The 23998-nt window shown below is 38.8% G+C and overlaps 1 protein-coding gene across 1 annotated transcript in view; it reads right to left on the reverse strand.

Moving 5' to 3' along the window:
• LOC133520725 (dynein axonemal heavy chain 5) overlaps nt 1–23998 on the reverse strand; it is an 82509-nt gene that overhangs the window by 47552 nt on the left and 10959 nt on the right. The window contains exons 7-17 of the mRNA XM_061855379.1: nt 22665–22781; nt 21697–21978; nt 20631–20955; nt 18970–19193; nt 10272–10419; nt 7578–7759; nt 5092–5295; nt 3154–3427; nt 2697–2751; nt 1573–1712; nt 349–497 (exon numbers count right to left, since the gene is read on the reverse strand). Of these exons, the coding sequence (XP_061711363.1) occupies nt 349–497; nt 1573–1712; nt 2697–2751; nt 3154–3427; nt 5092–5295; nt 7578–7759; nt 10272–10419; nt 18970–19193; nt 20631–20955; nt 21697–21978; nt 22665–22781 (2100 nt within the window). The remainder of the gene's footprint in view (nt 1–348; nt 498–1572; nt 1713–2696; nt 2752–3153; nt 3428–5091; nt 5296–7577; nt 7760–10271; nt 10420–18969; nt 19194–20630; nt 20956–21696; nt 21979–22664; nt 22782–23998) is intronic.

Genomic DNA, 23998 nt, shown 5'->3' on the forward strand with positions numbered 1-23998 from the left:
TTATATATCAGGTATGTCTATAAAGAAAGAAACGCTTTATCATCCTCTTTTGTCAATAGGTTAACAAGGTGCTCTTATGCGACCAAATTTTTAAATAGAATATAGGTAAAGGGCAGATTAATATTTAATGCGTACATGCATGTTTTTGGAGAGATCTTCAGTCGGGATGAGTAGCAGTCGGTGAGTGCATTCTCCTATACAAACAATGCTGCTCGCTTGAGAACTCGTTGGATCCTTACTTGGAGAGACCCCGAGCCGGCGAATAAACAGTGGTGGCTCTATCACACACAAGTCACACAACTAACCCTGCTCGCTTGAGGACAACGAAGAAGGACGTTGGATCCTTACTTGCATGCTCTTGGAGAGACCTCCAGCAGGCATAGACAGCAGGCGGTGGGGGCTCTCGAAGCACTCCCATACTGCGGACCAGTCCTGTTGTCCGCTGGATGTAGACTCGTTGAGCGTGGACGCCTGGCCGCTCCCAGCTTGGGCTTCATCTGATAATAAAATTGGTGTATGGTATTGGTGATAATAAATAATGAGCAACATCATTAGACTCATCTTTGAATTCTGTGTGATGTCTTGTTATCTTGCTCCACGACCCCGAAATCACCTGTAGCTTAGCTTTACGGGACCTAGGTCTCTTACCACTACGACTTCTAAAAACTTCATCAAGCCGAATTGTATCTTGCTGTCATGGTTTAAAGTTTATATTTGCGGGCTCAATACAATTTTTGATGTCTTTTGTAGGATAACATTGCACTTTTCGGCCATTATGCAATCCTAGTAGAATTTTCTCGTACGCCCGTATCACTATGAAACAAAATTATCATTTTTGAGTATTGCGGCGTGATTTTACTGTGCCGACTGTTGCAAATGTTAAATCGATGTGGTGACTGGAATTTTGACCGAGTGGTGAAAAGTTTAGAGTTTCACTCGGTAGCAAAGTATGTTTACCCTCGTGCCTTGAAACCTTCAAGTAAGTGCATTTTAGCCTATCGGAACATAATGTTGAAGTTAGACCAATATTCGTGTTTTTTTTTTCTATCGAGCGAAAGTCGATGAGGCGATTGAATCGCTGAAGTCCCTAGAAAAAGGCCCAAAACTTTTTGGCAACCGTATTGTGATCTAAAAAAGCGCTACAAAATTTCAAAAACTCCGTTCTTTGAGCCTACTTGCACCTTGAAAAGACTTGCCACTCTTGCCAGTCGCTTAAGTGTAACTATCACTGACGGTGTAACTGTTATTCTTTAGTCTTCACAGTTTTGTTAACGTGTGTATAACTTTACGAACTGGTCTGGTAAAAAAAAAATCTATTAACGTTGTCATATTACTCTTCCTAATTATGAACATACATTCTTACCATCAGTGATTGGTCTGGTGAAAATATTTTTATTAACTGCTGTCATATTACTCTTCCTAATTATGAACATAGATTCTTACCATCAGTGATTGGTCTGGTGAAAATATTTTTATTAACTGCTGTCATATTACTCTTCCTAATTATGGACATAGATGCTTACCATCAGTACCAACTGCAGTCGAAATACTGTTCTGGATATAAGTTCTTACCATCAGCGATGAGGAACTCGAAATCTGGGTTAATTTCGACGGACTTGAACTGGTGAGCCGCTTTCTTGATCAAGTCCAGGACTTCCTCGACCGCCTCCTCGACCATGAGGCTCTTGCGGTTTAATTCCACGCATGCGTTACTGAAGAGAATAAATAAATAATAATAATAAATAATGTGCAAAGTCGACGTGAAGCGTTGTATAACGAAAAACTGTTATGTTTACAAGTCGTAAACAATTTAGTAGGTTGGCGCTTTATTAATATTTTGATACTTTAAGTACTAGTTCTAACATTTGCCTATAACTTTCATTAAGTACGAGAATTTATTAATACCTGAATCTCATGAACAGGATCTTACGTGTGCACAGTAAATCAAAAATATTTTCTAGTATCAAAATTATAATTCCTTTTTTAAATTGCTATTAACTCTGACACTAGGCGAAATCCAGAAAAGTTTATATGACATTTTAGTCTCTAAATGTGATCAGGAATACACTATGAAATATTTCGGTTTCCTCATGTTACACCGTGTATAATTAGTAAATAAACGTGTATAATTAGTAAGTAAATATTGACTTGTATTGTATTCGCCAGCAACATGCTGAGATGAGGCCATTTCGTGACACTTTATTCTCACTATGTTCTCTTTCATGTATGTCTATTACTGTTTGTGTGTTTATGAATAAAACAAATTCTATTCTATTCTATTAAGATAATACTGTAGTGGAAATAAGAAAATACTCTTCTATTTTACATTCTCGTACTTAATTTTGAAGACACGGTCTCTATGTCGCGGAGGAAATATAATTTGGGGAGTATCAGTAGTTTTCTTCGGCGCAATATAAAACAGAGCCCCGCGCCAAGACCATCCGGCTTACAGAGATCGCCGTAAAAATTCACAAGTAATTACGATTGGTGTTTTCTAAACGATTATCGATGAATATCGAATTCGTATCAACTAATGCTAAACGAAAAAAAAACATGTATACAGGGCGATTCATAAGTCGTGATCAGAAATATGTGTTTGTTACTCGGAACCTGCAGAGGAAACATCCGGACATACAAAAGCAAAATGCCCGAGCTTAAAGCGGAGACCTTCGCTATCGCTACGGTCAATAACTTACCGACAGCCCGTCTCCACGTTTTCTATAAATTCGTCAACCGTCCATGGTGTTTCTTCTGCAAAAAAGTGAGAATTTTTAATATGAATTTTTAATTGATAATATGGTACGAGTAAAGCCAGGAAATTAGAAGGAAGTAAAAGATATGGCCCGTCACGTGAAACTTATTGCGACGGAAGATATGACCGTCGCGCTGGGTTTTGCCTTTTACCTTAATTACTCTGAAAATAGACTTCTGTTTAAAATTTTGCTCGTCATGTTCCTAGGCTATACCACTAGCTATTTATTACTACAATTATACTGCTATGATGACAGAACATGTGTCAAACAGTCCATTAGAAAATTAAAATTATGTGTCACCTGGCTGGAAGAGGCACTAGATCGGGAGTCATGGAGATCAAGGGGAGAGGCCTTTGCCCAGCAATGGGACATTAAATGGGTAGGAAAAAAAATAGCTTACCTGGTAAATTAATTAGAGTAACCTCTTGCATACCAGACAGCACATATATAATACGATTCGAGTAAATATCATGTACTCTAGTAATCAGTACATCAAAGCTTTTGATAGCAGCGTTGGCCCTTTCTATAAATTCTTCCCAGTCCTCGCTTGTCCAACACACAGAACGCAGCCCGGGGAGCAGGAGGGAAGAAAGGCGGACCACTTGCGGCAGAAAGAGAGGGCGGACTTCGAGTTTCACTCGGCGTACGGTGCGGAGATAGTCTTCTAGGAGGAACTGGAGAATTTGAAAAACATGCGGTTATGACAGGTCCAGTTCATTGCATTGTAACTTCACTGAAATATACGGTCATACACATAAAACAGGTAATTTGAAAAGTTTTGTCAAAGCGACTTAAACTAGAACTCACGTCAATTCTAGAACAGCGTTCTAGTAATCGAATCGATGACTTATGATATCCATTATTAACAACGGCCTTAACCTTTAACTGCCGACCTGGTTTTTACGTAGCACTTACACCGATGTGGTGTCTGAGAGACGTACATTTTATTTATACTGTTTATAATAATACAATTTAGATGCTACTTTTTTTAGGTTTCTTATTGCGTGAACACTTATTAAAGGTAATTAATTAAGGAATAATGGAAATAATACCAGCTTTATTTTGAGAATTAACAGACTTTAATAAAGAGATCACAAAATCTTAACGCTAAATTTTAGGAACATTGATTAGTCTCGATATTTCATATAATTATGAAAAATCTAACAAAAAAACATTATTAGCGCTTACTTCTTGAACTAATTAACATACTGAAAACATAAAATCACCTCTAAATAAAAACATTAAAAAAATGACAACAGTCAGACTTGGCACATTTCATGGCCCAATTTGCACTGCATATCTGAAGGCGCACGTAAGGCACATACCTAGATTTGTTGCATTTGCAACAAGAGTACTTCGTACGTCTTTTTAGGCGGCTTGGAGATATTGCACAAGTTTTGCGAACCTCTGGTTCCATATTTATGTCGTTTTTAGCTGGGGGCTCGGGCATATCAGCGGGTTCAATGAGTCGCTCTAGAGTCGTAACTCACGGGTCATTCTGTTATTATATGCCCGTAATTTCATCTTAATTTTTTAAGGCCTTACTCGTTTTGGATACCTAGGAGGTGCTCGAGCTGCTTTTCGTTTCCTAGAAATGCTTTGCTTCCTTCTAGGCATTCTGAAATAATAAAAAAATACCATCAAAACCGACGTAACGTCAATAAGACACTATGAGTTTGTGCACTAAAACACGCCGGGCTCGTGGTGTCGACTGCCGGCTAGCAACGCGGAACGGGGAAGGTAGCGGGAGGGGGAGCACCTAGAGTTGCGTAGTTTTAAAGTTAAGTTCAAAATAAAAGTAATGACGTCTGTGAGACGTATAGGTCGTCAGTTAAAGGTTAAGGAAACCCAAATAAATGACGACCCAAAACGGATACGCTTGGCCAAGAATGACGAAGAGGCTTAGGCACTTGATATGGCACTTAGAATTTAGGGCGGCCCCTTGTTCATCTTAAAACCATTGCTAGGTTGCCTGGGCCCCTAGGCCCGAATCTTGTGGGCCTAGCCAGAAATCCGGCCCTAACAAAGAGAACCGACCCTAAATGAATTAGGAAAAAGCTAGGCAAACAAGAAAACATACCTCCAAAGAATCGCTGACGACTGAAAGTAATTCTTCTTAGCGTACAGTGAATGGCAAACTATAGGTAGTTCCACATCCATCTCCACTGAGCAGTCAGACTCCGTGTGAGTAACCTGAAGGTGCTGTCCAGCAGCTGTAGCACGGTCGCATTTTTATCACTTGTCACTATACCTGTCACTTTCGCACTTACACATGGAATGACGAAGAGAGCCGACCCCAAATTAATTAAGAAAAGGCAAGGCAAAGAAGAAGACTTACCTCCAAAGAATCGTTGACAAGGGTGAAGTAATTCTTCTTAGCGTACAGCGAATGGCAAACTATAGGTAGCTCCACGTCCATCTTCACTAAGCAGTCAGACTCCCTGATCAGTAACCTGACAGTGCTGTCCAGGTTGACGCTGATGCGGCCAGCGTCATCGATCTTCAGCAAGGTGTTGTTTAGGCAGTCGTCCACGTCCCAGAGCTGTAGAATATTTGACAATATATCATTAAACAATGTAGATCATAACATTCATAACTCCTTTTGTGTACGAGTTTTTATGTTTAAAATGTGTGTGTGGGACAAATATTGCAAGCTAAATAAATTAGACACACTTCCTATACACGACGCTTTATACAATTGAGGTGAAACTTCACATACAGGATGACAATGTAATATTATGGTACCATCGAGCTGATCTGATGATGAAAGTGGCCATGGGAACTCTGTGATGAAACAAACGCAACCTAATTGTGTTTGGGGTATTAGTTGGCTGTTGAAAAAAGACGGTGATAAAACCTTGTATCAAAAATGAAATTTATGACAAAAAATATTGCATTTTTTTTCTAAGTAATATCACGGCCTTCTAACCTAGTCGGTAGTGACCTACCCCTGCGTAAGAAGCAGGAGGTCCAGGGTTCAAATCCGGGTAAGAGCATTTATTTGTGAGGTCATCAAAAAATATTTGTTCCTGAGTTATGTATGATTTCTATGTATTTAAGTATTTATTTATATCTTTTATATATATATATCTACAGGGAAATATCGGTCCAGCTGATAGGCGTATCAGGCGATCATAAGGCGAGCGCTTGCTTTGACCAGAGGCTATGTCTGAGGTGCAGAGGGGTAACGCTAACGCCGGTAACGTTATTGCGACCATGCCATGGGGAGGGGATGATGAGGGGGGAAGTCTTTTATATTAAGTTTATATTTTTGGGTTCTGTTTGTTTTACCATAAGTTTAAATTTACTTTAAACCGATCTGCTGCATGCTGCATCCCATTTATCTATCTGTTAAGACGACAAACCATGCCTCCAGTTAAATAGTAAAACCCATACACTTGTTTTAAGTCTGTTAATTTCAAGGCTGCATTCCTGAGCTTAAATTAAGTAACTTTCTCAATTTAGTGTCTGGTATGAGTTTATATATTTGCTACTTAACGCAAGTACTATCTCGGTCGATCAATATTCGAAATGTCATTGATATGTCATAGTTTTCAATTGTTCGGTGGATTTAGATACCTATTAGTTCGTATTATAACAACGCCATTATAAAAAACGAGTATATATATACTGCAAATGAACTATGCCATTTAGTTTCCTTAAATGTACTTAGCCATACCCCGAAGAAAACGTACCTTAAAAGAAAACACCGTGTACATAGAACGTTGCCAGCATAGAAAGGCATCAAACATAGATATAGGTTGTTAGAACTATCATACCTAGTAGTTACCAGGACTATATGTTATTGAGGAGTTGTTCCTAACTAACCTTATCTAGATCTAGGTCATAGAAAGTGAAACCTGTGTATATGTAATCAATAAATAGTTTTATCTCACTTGCTTAAGTACAAAGACTCAGTTAGAAGTGAGTACAGATGAGTACAGATATTTCGTATTTATTTTCGTATCGGAAACGCACGAACACGTGTCTTGCTATTTCAGTACCCCTAGTGTAACTAAATTCGATTTTGAAACTTGACGTACGCGTTTGCGTTTAGTCTCATTTTGTATTGGATTTAGGAAGAGCGCGCCAAGCGGGACGTTTTGGAACCTCAAAATCCTATACAAAATGAGACTTAACGCAAACGCGTTCGTCACGTTATGATGTCGATCAAAGTTACACTAGGGGTACAGTCAGTCTCGATACAAAAAGTACTGAGGTTGATTGAAGTAACATGAAAAATAAGAACGATTCCGAGAAAATACGATGGGAAAGGATTATTCACTACATCTGTAACTACATAATTAGAACCTCGGCTAGTGTTGATCAAAGTTTTAAATTTTTTTATGCTCGATGTAATGGGAAATGTTATACATACTTCATTCTAGATAACATTATGCGCTTCGCGCACGCATATAGTTAGTCACGACAGAGTTAGAAGTACTCGCTGGAGACATCATGAATTCATCAACCTTCATCGACCACTGGCCACTCACGTTGTGGTTCACCCAGACGGCACACAGAAAACGATTGTAGTTGGTTATAAGCGTCCTGGTGTTAAAGTATTTCCTCATCACGTCCATGGCGGCGGGCAGAGCGCGCAAACCGGGGTGCGCGGACACGCTCTCTACAGTCTCCGTCATGAGGAGGAGACAGTGGGACCATTTTATACAAACATATAAGCGTATAGTTAACACTGACAGAGATCACACAGACAACACTATCTACGCTTATATGCGCTTTGAACATATAGTCAGTCGTGACAGAGATAACTAATGCATCGCTGGAGACTATGGAGACATTATCAACGAACTGACTACTCACATTCTGGTTCATCCAGACGGCGCGCATAGACTGGTCGTAATTAGTGATTAATGTCCTTGTGTTGGAGTATTTCCTCATCACGTCCATGGCGGCGGGCAGAGCGCGCAACACGGGGTGCGCGGACACGCTCTCTACGGTCTCCGTCATATTGTGGAGGAGACAGCGGGACCATTTTATGCGTCCTGGAAACGAAAATTAAACATGAACACATGGTGATAAGTAACCAATTTATAATTAAAAAATTACTCAAAAACTTTAATTCTCTAGCTGCCCAGCCTATTTTAAAGGTCTTCCATTCCATTGGATTTTGTCTAGGAAAATTTTGTCGTGAGATATAAGTTGTGTTGAATAGCTTATGCCTGCAATATTGGCACAAAATAGTTAATTAATATTATGTTGTTTGGGGAAAATACTTTTCTATATTCCATCTAAGGATCCCTATTTTTTCGATGACAGTGAAGTTTTAGCCAGCTTCTTAAAGTCAAAGGAGTGAGTTTCGAGCCTGCGATAGACGAAGACCGAACTTTGTGGAGAGCCAAAACGAACCCAGTGTTTCAGCTTTCCGTCTGAGCGCACCCACACAGCACTACTAAGTGAGTTTGTATAATTGGCAATCATGTTTTATGCTAACATCACAGCTGTTTGATCACCAAATAAATAAAATAACTAAAAGATAATAAGGACCCTTTTTACACGCTCAGAGTCAGGGTTTTGGGCCGTCACAAAGCTCACCTTCACTCGATTATCAATGCCTCCAAGAAAGTAAATAAATCAATATTATAGGACATTATTACACAAATTGAGTAAGTCCCACAGTAAGCTCAATAAAGCAAAATCTTGCTACATACAAACCTCTCCATAATATTTCTATTAGCTGGCCTGACCGCAGCAGATATTTGAGTCCTTAATTATGTCTTTTGTAAGAATATGGGGTGTTCTCTTTGTGATTGGGTTTATTATTATTTTGTAGGTTATACGTATAAATATAGATTTTCAATAAAAAAACTATCAAATTAAAAAAAAATCATATTGGCTGTAGATAGGTATGCCATACGCCTTCAACTCCATTTTATGACAAAAATGCCTTACATCATTATGGAAAAGAGCTGGTACTCTTTAAACTGCTTTTTTTTTATACTACGTCGGTGGCAAACAAGCATACGGCCCGCCTGATGGTAAGCAGTCTCCGTAGCCTATGTACGCCTGCAACTCCAGAGGAGTTACATGCGCGTTGCCGACCCTAAACCCGCCCCCCCTCGTTGAGCTCTGATGAGACTGATTTGTATCAAACATAGCTAAGCACCACCGGAGGGTAACTCGCTATCACGTAATAAAACCACATCGAAATCGGTGCATCCATTGAAGAGCTACGATGCCATAAACAGACATTGGCGTCAAACATAACTAAACACCCCCCTTTTTGCTTTGGGGGTTAAAGTCATGCAAACATCGGCAGCTGTTTCCGAACTTTTATACTATAGAGGTATTGTTGAAGTTGGTTGGTTGATATATTTTAGAGTAATAGTTAAGCGCAACAACGCCATGTAAGTTGTACGAAACTTTTGCAATTGACCTCCTCATAATTATGAAATCCTAGATGTGTAAATATAATAATAGCTCGCCTGGTCCGACTTCTAAAGAATCAATTCGGAAAAAAAAATGCAATTCAAAAAATATCCACTGAATTGTATTGTATTGTAATTGGCTTCCACAAGAAATCCAAATGAAAAGAGCTGTAGGTAAATCGACTATGTACAGTCTACTAATATTTTATATCGGAATAGAGGTGCTTCGAAATGAGAATTAAGAAAATATCTGCAATTTAGCTTTCAATCACACTCTCTGAAGTATAAAGGATATATCTGAAAATAAGTAGAAAGTTATTTCAGACTCTACGACAAAGAATTGCTAAAACCTATATTTATATTCCTTGATAAATAAACCTGTTTGTTCTTAATCTCGTTACATTTGTATAAAAAGGCTTTTCATTTTTATTATCTCCTGGTATTTGTAGTGAAAATTTAGCCCACACAGTTGGTAACAGTCCCGAGGGATAAAATTTAGCTCGAAAGGGGGCCAATGCAAAATGTTTTTATACTGAAATTTTACATGTTTTAAGAGCAAAATACCATGAAAATATTCTCACGGAAACTAGACTACATTTTCAACGGTAAAATCTGAAAGATTAATGTTAACTCGATAGAAAATAATGACGAAAACATGTATAATTTTCATTTATTTTCAGATCCTTACCAAGCATTCCATAGCCGTACTAGCAAAATGATAAAGGTCCCGGTCAATGTTCAATTACTTTCCATCTCAAGTTTCGCGAGGCGTCATAGCTTTTGGATCTTTCTAAGGGCGTCCGCTAGCAAGCTAGGGATAATGAAAAATAGCTGACGCTAACTGGTGCGCTCGCTCCCGCGTGCGTGTGTCTGCTCCGGACACCCGCGCCAGCTAGCAGACTCCCTAATTTCCTGGCTTTACAATATTTTTCTCAAGAAACATGCTCACCGGCCACAGGAGAGTAGTTTCTTGGCAGCAGCAGTCCTTCTTTTTCTTGAACATGTTGGTGATCTTATCGACCTTTTTCTCGCAGTAGCGCAGGACTATGTCGTATTTCTCGCTCAACTTAATGTCTTAAGCGAGTCTGAGAGTTGTTAGGTCGTAATTCTCACATAGATACATGCTCACCGGCGACAGGAGAGTAGTTTCTTGGCAGCGGCGGATCGTCCTTCTGCTTCTTGAACATCTTGGTGATCTTATCAACCTCTTTCTCGCAGTAGCGCAGGACTCTGTCGTATTTCTCGCTTAACTTCGTTATTTGAATCTTTTGACTAACCTGGAATGAAAAAATTAAAGTTAAAATCTAGGTATTTAGGTTACATTATTGGGTACAGAAAGGTAGGTAGGTATTTATATGACAGAAAACACAGGCTAAACCTATAATCATTGAACCTGCTCACAAATTTTCAGGAGAATCGATCGGTTGAGAATTGCGATTTGTAGAGGAGAAACTTCCGGACATACGGAAGCATTTTTGCCCAAGCAGACCGTCTACCATGTTGAGTTGCGTTCTCGCGCGCGAGTCCATACTTAAAGTCGCACTAGAAGTATGGAGTCGCGCACTAGAACGCAACTCATACTAGCAGGTCAAATCTACTTAGTCTTACAGTCAGCTCAAAAAGGCTTATAGGTGATCGCACAGCTTAAAAAGAAAAACAATATACTCGTACCTATATTAATTTGCTTAATTCTTGTATCCATTTGCGAGCTTGCTCGTAATATAACTTGACCTCAAGTTCCATATCAATAAACGATAGTTGGAGATGACACTTATGTTGGACCGAATGAAGCGATACACTTGGTGAGATTATACAAGCATAGTTTAGCCTAACTCCTGTATGTTCATGAGTTGCTGGTACAGATAGAGGGAATGTCGTGATAGATGCAGGCAAGGTAAGAAGAAAACGAATACAGTCGGCATCAGATATATCGGAGCGGCCAAGGTGCTCAAAAATATTTGAACACACAGTGTTGTGTTCAGATATTTGTGAGCACCTCGGCTGCTCCAATATATCTGGTCCCTTAATTTGGCTCGCAAAAGTCTAGGTTGTGAGTTCGATCCCTCGAAATTAAGTGTAGGGCCTGAGTGGACGCTCGAAGCGGAGCGTTCGACGGGGCGTGCAGCGTGACGTCGGGCTCTTAAGTGATTTGAGCAGCGTGCACTTAGGCCGCTCCTATACGTTTGCATTTGTTTGAAATGCACGCCGCACGCCCCGCCCCGCTGCCCGCCCAACTCGAGCGTCCACTCAGGCCTTACACTAAGGGTTCAATTAAGTATATACATACATGCGTTAAAAAAACAAAAATTCCGGCCAGCATGAACTGTTCAACAGATATTTCAGTGAAAATGTTATAATTGCGATTGCGTAATAATAATATCGAATTCGATTTTATAACGGCATTCATAATTCAAACATCTGTGGAAAACAAAGAAATTCAGTTTTTATACATATAAGTCGAGGCCGATCGTAAGTTCTTGCGTAAAGTTTTGTCGGTAGTCACATTAAACTAATAGATATGTAGGATAAGGTTCGTGAGGTTGCTGGAGATGCCAGAAATGCAAACTGTTTAGAAATAAAGATAATGATTTACTCGTGTTAAGAAATGCCTAGGAATTTCATGATCTGCCTGATTTTACGATTGCCTGTCAACGATGGTCCTCACACCAATAAATAAAACACCAAGTGTGAGTGTGTAGAAAGCTTTATAATCTCAAAGTTATTGCACATTCTCTATTGCAGTTTGTTAAACTCCTATTTTTCCTGAAAGCCTGGTACAAATACCACGTGCCTAGGTACAAATGCGACGTTGCACCGGCGACCTTCAGAAACGCGACGTTGCAGTATTTCAGGACCAAGTTACCTGTGGAGTTGTTATTACCGCTTACGCGCGCATAGCATTATCTATACATGTTCATGTCATCCACGATGACGCGCAGATTTGTCAAATATAACCTTTAATAACATGACAATACGAGTCAAGGCACGCGTCGTTGTGAATGACACGAGCTAATAAAACCAACATAAAGTAATCTTCATGTGCCTCGTTATTTTAGCATTAGAAAAGACTACCCGATCTTGACGTGTATTTTTATTGAAAACGCTTTAATTATTAGTATCTATTACTTATGAAACTAAAAGAATATAAAAAAAAAGATATAATTGCTATATGCTGTACATGACTTATTTTTCAAAAATGTTTTACAATAGACACTTCTAGATAGGGTGGTCATTTTTAATGCTAAAAAACCGAGGTATAGACATAATAATAGAATATTACGATACAAGTGCGAATAGCAAGAAATTCCTTGCTTATTGCCATTGCCTATAATTTTGAATCGTTCCTTGCAGTTCTAAATTACTCTTCGTGTCCTATGATAGCCTAGTATGTACACGTTCCCGTGTTACAAGCAACGTTGCATTCAAGGACGTTTGCTGGCAACGTCACTGCAGGTGCAGACAACTTCACTTTGCGTTGTAGGGCTCCCGTCACTTTCGTTTTGCGTAAGACGATGCATCGCGAATATTTGGGTGATAGTAGGTACATTGAGATAAACAAGAATTTACGAACGAGTGTGAATTGATATGATGATATGATAGGGAGCGTGCATGAACTATAGGAGGCAGCACAGGACCCGTCAGATTTTTGGCGCGAGACGTAAATGTGATGTTTATTGTTCCAATGTAGCCCACGAGATGGCAGAACCACGGCAGAACCTACCATGCACAACAAACCACGTGACGTGTAAATTTACATGTTTATTGTTCCGATTCAGGCCACAAGATGGCAGACCCTCCAACGCGCACGGTTCCTATAAATGATAATAATTTATTTCAAACAACAATCATAAAATTAACATTTGACTTTAGTAATTTGTTGTCCCAAAGAGGATACCACTCAGCACGTGTCGGAGCATATAGTGCAACCACCTTGCAACTTGCACCAATTGCTAACCCAGGTAAACCGGTTAAACCTGGAAATACCATAGTTACTAGTACAATTTGTTAACCAGTTAAACCGTTAACCCAGTGTTTAACGGTTTTACTGGTTAATCCCAGGTTAGTGGAATTGCGCAAGTGGCCCTAAAAGTATTGATTAGCTAAAATAAATTCGTTTGTTAGTCGTATACCTCGAAATCAAAAATTTCTTGTAGCTTTTCACCTATTCGCGTTTCGCCGCGATCTCATAATTTCTGAACAGATTTTTTTTTTCTTGTAGTATGATTTCTGGTCGCCAACTACAATGGTGTATAAAATTCATAGTGTCAATCTGAGTGCAGCATACAGCATACCCTTTGGAGTGGTAGGCCGACGACTCACGACCGGTTACGTCATTTAAATTAGTTTAACTCAAAAACGACATATGCCGCATGAAGAGATACAGAGGGCTTACCGCGAACCACGTTCGACGTGTTGTCTTCCTGTCACACTTACGTACGAATCTACAAGTGCAACAGAGAGCCAGCACTTCGAACGTGGTTCGCGGTAGGCCTTCTGGACAGTTGAGTCGCACACAACACAGTGTAGATCCTGCCATTCAGGAAGACGTGTGCCTTGACTCGTATTGTCATGTTATGAAAGGTTAGATTTGACAAATCTGCGCGTCATCGTGGATGACATGAACTATACACGTGGGGTCATTTTTGAGCTCTAGACAGAGCTCTACAGGATAATTTAGGAAAGTGAGAGAGAGTTACTATTAAAAAAAAGTTTTAATTTATTCACGACATTTATGTTTCATCCATAACAAGTGACAAATTGAATGTCATCGGAGTCTGGTTACTTTTGAAAAATCGGATCCACTTAAGTGTGATATTTTATTTAATTCTCAAGGTTATGTCATAACGGTTAATAAGGTTTTTTCTTTGTTAATTAAGTGTTGTAGGTGGAAAGGAGCGGCGAGTACCATACACCGTGCGTAAATGCGTTCCCACTCCGTCAAAAAAAGCGGCCAAGTGCGAGTCGGACTCGCGCATGAAGGGTTCCGTACCATTTAAGACGTATTAAAAAAAATCTACTTGCTAGATCTTGTTCAACATTTTACCACTTTGGACACACATTTTACCACTTTGGAACTGTCTCTCGCGCAAACTATTCAGTTTAGAAAAAAATGATGTTAGGAACCTAAATATCATTTTTGAAGACCTATCCATAGATACCCCACACGTATGGGTTTGATGAAAAAAATTTTTTTTTAATTTATTACGTATTAAAAAAAAACTATTCACTAGATCTCGTTCAAACCAATTTTCGGTGGAAGTTTGCATGGTAATGTATATCATATATTTTTTTTAGATTTTTCATTCTGTTATTTTAGAAGTTACAGGGGGGGGGACACACATTTTTTCACTTTGGAAGTGTCTCTCGCGCAAACTATTCAGTTTAGAAAAAAATTATATTAGAAACCTAAATATCATTTTTGAAGACCTATCCATAGATACCCCACACGTATGGGTTTGATGAAAAAATTTTTTTTTTTTAATTTTTATGACGTATTAAAAAAAACTACTTACTAGATCTCGTTCGAACCAATTTTCGGTGGAAGTTTGCATGGCAATGTATATCATATATTTTTTTTAGATTTTTCATTCTGTTATTTTAGAAGTTACAGGGGGGGGACACACATTTTTTCACTTTGGAAGTGTCTCTCGCGCAAACTATTCAGTTTAGAAAAAAATGATATTAGAAACCTAAATATCATTTTTGAAGACCTATCCATAGATACCCCACACGTATGGGTTTGATGAAAAAAAATTTTTTTTTAATTTTTATTACGTATTAAAAAAAAACTACTTACTAGATCTCGTTCGAACCAATTTTCGGTGGAAGTTTGCATGGCAATGTATATCATATATTTTTTTTAGATTTTTCATTCTGTTATTTTAGAAGTTACGGGGGGGGGGGGGACACACTTTTTACCACTTTGGAAGTGTCTCTCGCGCAAACTTTTCAGTTTAGAAAAAAATGATATTAGAAACCTCAATATCATTTTTAAAGACCTATCCATAGATACCCCACACGTATGAGTTTGATGAAAAAAGATTTTTTGAGTTTCAGTTCTAAGTATGGGGAACCCCCAAAATTTATTGTTTTTTTTCTATTTTTGTGTGAACATCATAATGCGGTTCATAGGATACATCTACTTACCAAGTTTGAACAGTATAGCTTTTATAGTTTCGGAAAAAAGTGGCTGTGACAGAATCGGACAGACAGACGGACATGACGAATCTATAAGGGTTCCGTTTTTTGCCATTTGGCTACGGAACCCTAAAAAGGTGTCCATGATTGTAGATAATTAAATTTGTCTTTACCAAAAAGTTAAATAACAGAGAAAAAAAAGCGTTGTTGTTGCGTGTTTTATTTAAATATGATGGTGAACGATTCATTAACATTTACTGATTTTGTAGGCTTAGACCTGTAAGAGTTATTCTAGTCATTAATGTCATTATACAAAAATGTCACAAGTTTGCAATATTTTATCTGTATTTCAGTTATCACTAGGCAACTTTCTATCAGCAGGTCAGTAAAGACAGGAGGTGGTCTGGTGGCCACCCCCACCCACTTTCCACTGCCCAGTGCCCGATGCACCCCCTTCAACATGATTGCACTTAACACTTCAACGTTATGCTATCCTGGTAGGTGCAAGCCTTTGATCTTGCGTCGCACAACATGCAGGTTGAATTTAATTAGTGGTTTCCATTAAGTACAGTTCGCAGTCTGATATGTCCGAACGGCGAGGGTGCTTAATAAGATTGTGTGACAAGGAAGCAAAATGACAATATATTTACGGCGTGGGCATACATTGAATCCTGAACGGAGTGAAGGTTTCTATAATATAATCCTGGGCATAGTGAGAGGGATCAGCAGGAGGGATTCTATTTTAAGTTTATAGAAACAATTTGGTTTGTAGGTCTTTGCCTAGACTTAAGAGAGGTATGGGCACTGTGAATGTCATCTCGTTTTGTGTGGTAGGGCACAGCACAGGGAATGTCATTCTAGACTAGAATGTATTCAGATCTAGAGCAGAGCCCAACTGGGGAAGTACCGCCACCTTACAGAAAACCGCAGCCAAATAACAATAGACCCTACTCATAGTATTGTGTTCCTGCCGGTGAGTAACGCTGCCAGAGCTGAGGGTGCGGAGTTAGGATCGGCAACGCGCATGTAACGCCTCTGGAGTTGCAGGCGTACATAGGCTACGGAGACTGCTTACCATCAGGCGGGCCGTATGCTTGTTTGCCACATACGTAGTATAAAAAAATAGACCATTAAAAATACAACATATATATTGTATGAATATTCATAATAAAACTGCTATTATGATTCTATGGACAAGCGCCGGCTCGCCAATGAAGTTGGTTTAGATTTATCACTGATAGTCTTTTATTTTTTATTTTTTGAGTCAACAAATTTTATTTAGAATTGACAAATAGAAGTGCTGGAGTAGAAAAAACAACGGCAACGGGAGTGCCGGCAGAAGTGAAAACTTGAATATTAACGTTGTGCATTTTTGATATTTTGGAATGGTTAGGGAATAATTTTGCACGAATTGCTTTAATTATCAGTATAAAAGTACCTACTATCATTTATGTGTAACAGTTTTTCGATCAGGTCACGTGTCCATCTTACGAATTTTCAATCTGACGAATCTGTCGGTCACGTGACCTGTCGCGAGTTTAACATTTTTTCCCCATCACAAAAAGTGCACAGCGCCGCAAAAAAAGTTTTTACTTTAAAAATATTAAGGGCATCGATCTAACATTTACATGTTACCACGTTTTATTACACTTTTAATGAAAGCTCTATGCACGCTTCCTATTCACTCGTCGATGCATATGCAAATTAGACAAAGATTTAGTTTTCAGTGACAAAGCTGCAGTTGTACTCGTATGTAGTTCTAAGACAACTCTCAAATCTCATGTAGTCCTGGTACTAGCTAGGTACGGCGTTCTAAAATTTTATGTCTATGTTCGCGTTTACTTGTAGAATTTAGACCGATATCGAGGAAAATACGCCAACAACAACATTCTAAAATCGACCATTGGACTTATTGAATTAAAGTTCATAATTGTATGTCAACTGTGCGGACGATGGTACAGTTGAGTTCATAACTATGAATACATTACACAATTTTATTTATTTTCATTGCGTATACTTGTATGATTGATCCAAATCTTGTGACCTAAATTTCAATTACTTCCCTGATATCGGATTCAATTTAAAGCCGGTTTTAGTATCGCGCTGACCCGGTGCAGAGCGATCCACACCGACTACATATTTGTATGAAGTTCATGTCGGACCCGTCAGCTTTACTCTGGAACGCTCCCTGACCTTAATACATATTGGTCCGGTGCGGAGCAACACGCCGGACGGTTAGCGTGACACTAAAACCAGCCTAAATTTGGAGTAAATACTTCTGTAATTCCTATGACAATAATAATATGCTATCATGGAGCTGATAATGCAGTCGCAAGATAGCCAAAAGAACTCCTCAAAGAACACAAACATATCGAATTTAAGGTCATTAGAAACGTCTCGAGAAGTGCTTGATGGACATGCATTTGAGAAGTACTGGTCAGGAATAAAATTGTGTCACAAAAACCTTTTTTTGAAGTAAAAACTTCTTTAGCGGCGCTGTGCATTTTTTGTGATGGGGAAAAAAGGGAAAAAATGTTAAACTCGCAGGTCACGAGACCGTCAGATTGAAAATTCGTAAGTCGGATACGTAACATCATGGTGACGTGCAGTTTGAATGTCTTCGAAGCCTGATAACTTTTGAAAAATCGTATCTCATTCAAGTGTGACATTTTATTTTCTTCATAATCAAAGTGCTGTAATAACGGTTAAAGAGGTTTAATCTTTGTTCATTGTGTTGTATTCTATTTTTGTGTTGTTGGGTGTCCATGATTGTAGATACTCAAATTTTTCCTTACCAAAAAGTTAAATAACAGAAAAAAAGCGTGATTGTTGTACTTTATATGATGGTGAACGATTCATTAACATTTACTGATTGTGTGGGCTGTGCTGTAGTCCTGCTCACGTCTCATGAATTACTCTGTATATATTAACACTAAAATTCTCATTTCAAAATATCTTCCACAATTGTGTAATAATGTCAAAAAAAAAACAATTTATTTACGTAGGTATAATAGAGAATTATCTCTTTTTATAAAACTGCTACTCAATTTCACCAAAATATCAAAAATGCACAACGTTAATATTCAAGTTTTCACTTCTGCCGGCACTCCCGCAGTGCAACCCGTTGTTTTTTTTGACAGGAACTTGTTCCACCATATGATGAAAGGGGATAGTGAATATCTGATAAAAAATTACAATGTTCTTTATTTGTTTCTTATAAACTTACTCGTAAAACTGTAGTTCTAATATAAACACATTCAAATTGATAAGAAACTTGATGTCTTGCGACGTTTCCGGTACGCAGGCCAAGTTTTCCTAGCAATGGTGATATCTACGAGTATGGACTTCGCGTATTATGCGAAGCTTCGTTTATCTTAAGTTTCAAAACCAGAAAGTCCTTATCAAAACCTTACCTTTTCAAACCAGGTCAGAAATTTGATGCCTTGCGGCGTCTCCCACACGCTGGAAAAGTTCCCCTTTATAGTATTTCTTATGGATTCGCGTAGCATGTTTGTCTTCCAAACCTAACCCTTATCAAAACGCTTACCTTTTCAAACCTGGTCAGAAACTTGATGCCTTACGGCGTCTCTCACACGCTGCCAAAGTTCTTTTCTATAGTGTTTTCGCTATGGATTCGCATATCATATTTTTCTTCCATTCCAAAACCTAATCCTTATCAAAACGCTTACCTTTTCAAACCTGGTCAGAAACTTGATGCCTTGCGGCGTCTCCCACACGCTGGAAAAGTTCTCCTCTATAGTGTTTCCAATGGACTCGCGTAGCATGTTCGTCTTCTGCTCAAAAGCCTGGTAGTCTTTGTCGAATTCGTTGTTCCTGTAGTCTAAATAGTCGTACTGGCAACTGGTTACTGCCTTCTTTGCTTCTTCGAATGCGTGGACCGCTTCCTCAAGGTCTGTAAATAAGTCCAAGCGTTAACGATTGGCATGTTGGCGCGCGCTGGGCGTTCTTTTTGAGTAGTCATCGATACGGTAATATTGTAGTTGCAAAAATGTTAGTGACATAAAAATAATATTTATATACATTTTTTAATATTTCAATATACTTATAGGCAATTTTGGAAATCGGAACAAATCCGTCACTAACAAATTTCATCTAAATCGGTAGAGCAAACTGGTAAAGAATGCCTTTTGACATTCGCTTTTTGTACAAATTCATAAACATCTACTAAAGTTAACAATAAGTTTTATGAATAAGGGGGTAAATAAATAAATAAATCGGTTCAGCGGTTTAAGCGTGAAAAGGTAAAGGTAAATTATAAATTTCCGTAGTCAACAAGGAACCCTTATAGTTTTGCCATGGTCGTCTGTCTGTCCGTCCGCGGGTTGACTCCGTGATCGTTAGTGATAGAAATAAGCTGCAATTTGGCATGTCGTTGGATACGTCTTTCAAAGTATATTTTTATTAAGCGTATATGATTTGAAAGTTTCTCTGTAAGAAAAAAAATTGTAACCACCCCCCCCCCCCCCCCCTCCGTTTTTAAACCATAGGTCCAAAAATTATGAAAAAACATGATCCGTAGCCGTTTTTGCTAAAAGTCTCCCGTTCTAAGGAGGAAATGCCAATTACCTTTTCGCACGTGTATTTTACAACGTTTTACAGTACATATGGCCCTTTCATTTACGAAACACGCACGTATAGTTCTAGTTTCCGCACTAGCTCCCTTTTGCTTGTTATACACAGATTACCACCAATATCCCGGATTCAAGGCAGCCTATTGTGACAAGCGGGTAACTACGGAACTATTACGGAACCTTACATTGAGCATGGCCCGAAATTAGCCGGTTTTATTAACAGTTGTTTTTATTGCAACGTCGTTTCAAACAAAAGCCAATGTCAGCCGCCACCAGGCGATCATAAAGATAGACAAGTTAGGCTTGTGTAAAGTTAGCCCATTCTAAAAAAAACTGTCATTGCCGCATAATGCTAAACATTTCGAACCTTATACAAACGCAATAATAGTCAGTTTAGTTTATATTGAATGTTTGAGTTAGCAAGACAGTTGCCGAGTCCTCTTGGTACAGGGAATAGCGCGTGTAACTACCAAGTATTCATAAGATGTAAAAGATGTAAAATTCTAATGCCGATATTGTTGCGTCACATTATGGACGTCACATTCAGTGCCAGCGCGTGCCGTAGCCGATAACATGTGAAATCCCGTATGTAGCGAAAAGGGTTGCTAGCAGTGAGTGCATTAATGTACGGGGGTAGATCTATATATATATAAACAATAATAAAATTAACGTTGAAATGAAATTGAATGTGTAAACAGGCGCCAATGTAAAGGCCTGCCACACTCATCCGTTTTTACCTTATATTATATTAACCTTACCTTCACCAAGCAACAACCCCTCCATCCTCTTCGCAAACAAATTATTATAATCCTCCATCAAATCGAACATCGCTATAATTTTATTCACTCTCTTGCAGAACGTATCAAACTTCCCAAAAACATAGTTTTCAGAGAAACTGAACTGCTCAGTATTTGGTAAAAACGGCTGGTTTTTGACAAACAAGTAGGTCTCTCTATAGGTCTTGTTTAGGTTGAGACAGTGGATCAGCTTATCGCGGACCAGGGCACGGTCCTGGGACCAAATAGTTTCCTTGAAGCGGCATGTAATATATTGCTTGCAGGTTTCAATCATTTGGTTGGTTATCTGAAAGTTGTAGGTTGGATGAGGAGCGTGCTCTTATTAGGTTGTCTTTTCGCGGATTAGCAGAGTAATATTTTTTTTATTAGTATAGATTTCCATAAAGTAACGCCTGATTCTAGTTAGTGCTTCTGGGCATTTTCCCCAAATCTACAACCATATTTTGTGTGAAACGAGGTAGAGCTACTCTAACCGCCCCAGCTCCTTCACGAAGCCTAGCAATGTTCTTAGTTGCTAACGGCATGATTCTGTTCATAAAATAAGCTAAAGTATAAAAAAGCAGAATTTTTCGAGCATTTATATATATAATAACTTCTAATCTATTTGTACGCGGATAATGCAATCATATCAGACAGACATTTATTACAAGCTTTTATTCATTATTTACAAGCTTTTTTTTATTTTCACCTGTCCCTTTGTCTGTGTCTGTATACCTAATCAAATTTAAGTTAAATTTGAACCTATTCCCAGTCTTCGATTGAGCTGATTCAGCTGAGTTTTCGCATACATATGTAAGTTGGGTTAAAATGCAGTATTATGGTACCATTGGGCTGATCTGAGAACGGAGATGGAGTCAGGAGGTGGACATATGAACTGTGTGTGATAAAACAACGCAACCTATGTTTATGGTCCAACTTACCAGAACGTAATGCTATAGGCAATCTAAAGCGTCAACCGGTGTTCAAGTCCTAATTTAATCTTTAGGTATCGCAAGCGTCCAATCGATCATAATTACCCAGTAATTACCTTAACCATCAACGACGAAATCCTCTCCGAGGTATTATAAAACTGCGACACACTATGTATCAGCCGCACTGTCTGCAGCAGACTCAATATCGAGTCCTTAATCTTCACCGGATCGTCCAGGTACAAAGAATGGCAGCACTTTTCCATGGCCTGGATGAACTTGGCGTTGTCTTTGGCCTCGTTGTAGCAGAAGGTGATTTTGTGATCTGTGTCGCGCCAGAGCTTGATGACCTTGGAATTGGCCAGTTGGAGGCAGGTTAGGGTTAGTTGGACTTCGTTGTCCTATAAATAAAAATACGGTACTTAGGGTAGAGATCATTGTGACATGATATGAAAGATAAACCCTACCTCTCGAGCAAAACGTAAAGTATGTACCGCTACCGCGAAGCACCGTAGTCAGGGGTCAGACATAGGGCTATACAACTGGCGCGATAAATAATAACTCCTTTTTTATTTAAAGATATCAGTGGTTAATTTTTAACAAAATTACAGGAAAATGACTGATTTTAAATTACATACCTAAGCAAGGATAGGTATAGGACTATAATTATACTTAAGGCAGATCAAGCTAACTCGCCACAAACTTTGCAATGGCAATGTGTGGACAGCATGTCACCATAAACGTCGAAAATATAAACATGACACTTCATCCATTAATACTGTCAAAGTTAGAGGTGAAGAATCAGCTTGGTACGACTATACTAGTATAATTTCAATGTATTTTCCCACCAAGTTTGGAAGCACCCGCGGCAGAGAATTAAAATGCGGAGGCGGCCCTGGCCGTGTCTGTACTAGGCGAACAAAACTAGACAGAAGTTTTTAAATGTAGATTATGGCCAGCATTCGGCATATCTTGATTTAATCCTCATCAAATTTAATTAGTATCTGGCAAAAGAGTATTCGGTTTATCTTGATCTAATATGAATCTAATCTAGAATCAATCCGTTTACTAATCATCCTGCAATTACCTGTAAATAAGATACCAGCTGTGAAAACTGTGCTCCCCTCTTTTTCCAGTACTCCAGCTCGTCCTGTGGACCGCTGGAATCCACTTCTCGGCGTAACTGCTCGCTCTCGCTTAGTATCTGAGGACAACAAAGAAAAGATAATTCCGAGGATATTCCACATTACAATCCCCTCGGTCTGTCTGATATTTTCATGGTTTAACCTCTGAACTAATTTAGAAGAAGTTTTGCATTGAGATAGTTTAAAGCCACAGGAAGGACATCAGATATTTTCATATATCATCAGTATCATTACAAGCAGGCGAAGTCGCGAGCAAAAGTTAATCTGATAATAGTGCCCACAAGCAGCTGTAGCATCAAGGTCAAAAGTGGCCAAAACAGTGCTTACGTAATTACTGGCAGGCCTCAAAAGTGTAGTTATTGCGACTCTCAGATCCATATATTTGGAACATGGACGTATACCAAAGGCAGCTAGTAGTAGGTATATAGACTTGTTGGTACATTTCCGGTTCTTTTGCGCAGAATTAAAAATGAAACGTCTCCGAGCAAAATAGGTGGTTATCCCTACTTAATATTATAAATGTAACTCTCTGTTACCTCCTCCCGCTTAAAACGCTGAACCCATTTAGATGAAATTTGATATGGAGATTGTTTGAGGATAGTCCTTATCAATCATTATCATCACCCCACGCAGACAAAGTCGCGGGCAGAAGCTAGCTATAGAAGTAGGTAATATTATACATGCGAAAGTAATTCTGTCTGTATCTTTACCGCTACCTAGCTCTTCACGCTTAAACCGCTGAACTGATTTATTTATACCGATAAAAAAATCTATTAATAAATCTGTACGGAGGCGGCTCCAACCCTCGGCATACTAGGTGTACAATAACGGAGAAGAGGTTTGTATTGTAAGACCGTGATAATATTTATAGACATCAATGAAATTTAAAACAAGGGCAACTACCACAGAACTATATCGAGATAGAAGGAAAGAGTTTATGTCCCTTGCGTGCAAAAAAGTCGCCCAGCGGCTCCTATGCTCGATGCGAACATCAATCGGCTTCCGACCGTTTTCCGCGTGAAACGTCAGATTTCAAAATCAAAATGACGATTTGTTCAATAATTAATTGTTCAAACACCACAAATAAAGTTGGAGCTGTTAATCCTGGTATTTCCTTTCATGGTTTAGTACCTTGTTAGTACTCTTTGTCGCATTTGTTATTTAATTAAAAAACAATTTAAATTCTTTCTGTGTACTATTTTCATCATGACAGGAGCTGGCGATTACGTGTTTTCATTGCGGCTTGAATTTGCCGAGCCAGACTTAGTGTGATTTC

Source organism: Cydia pomonella, chromosome 1 (assembly GCF_033807575.1).
Source record: "Cydia pomonella isolate Wapato2018A chromosome 1, ilCydPomo1, whole genome shotgun sequence".
Classification (NCBI taxonomy): Eukaryota; Metazoa; Arthropoda; class Insecta; order Lepidoptera; family Tortricidae; genus Cydia; species Cydia pomonella.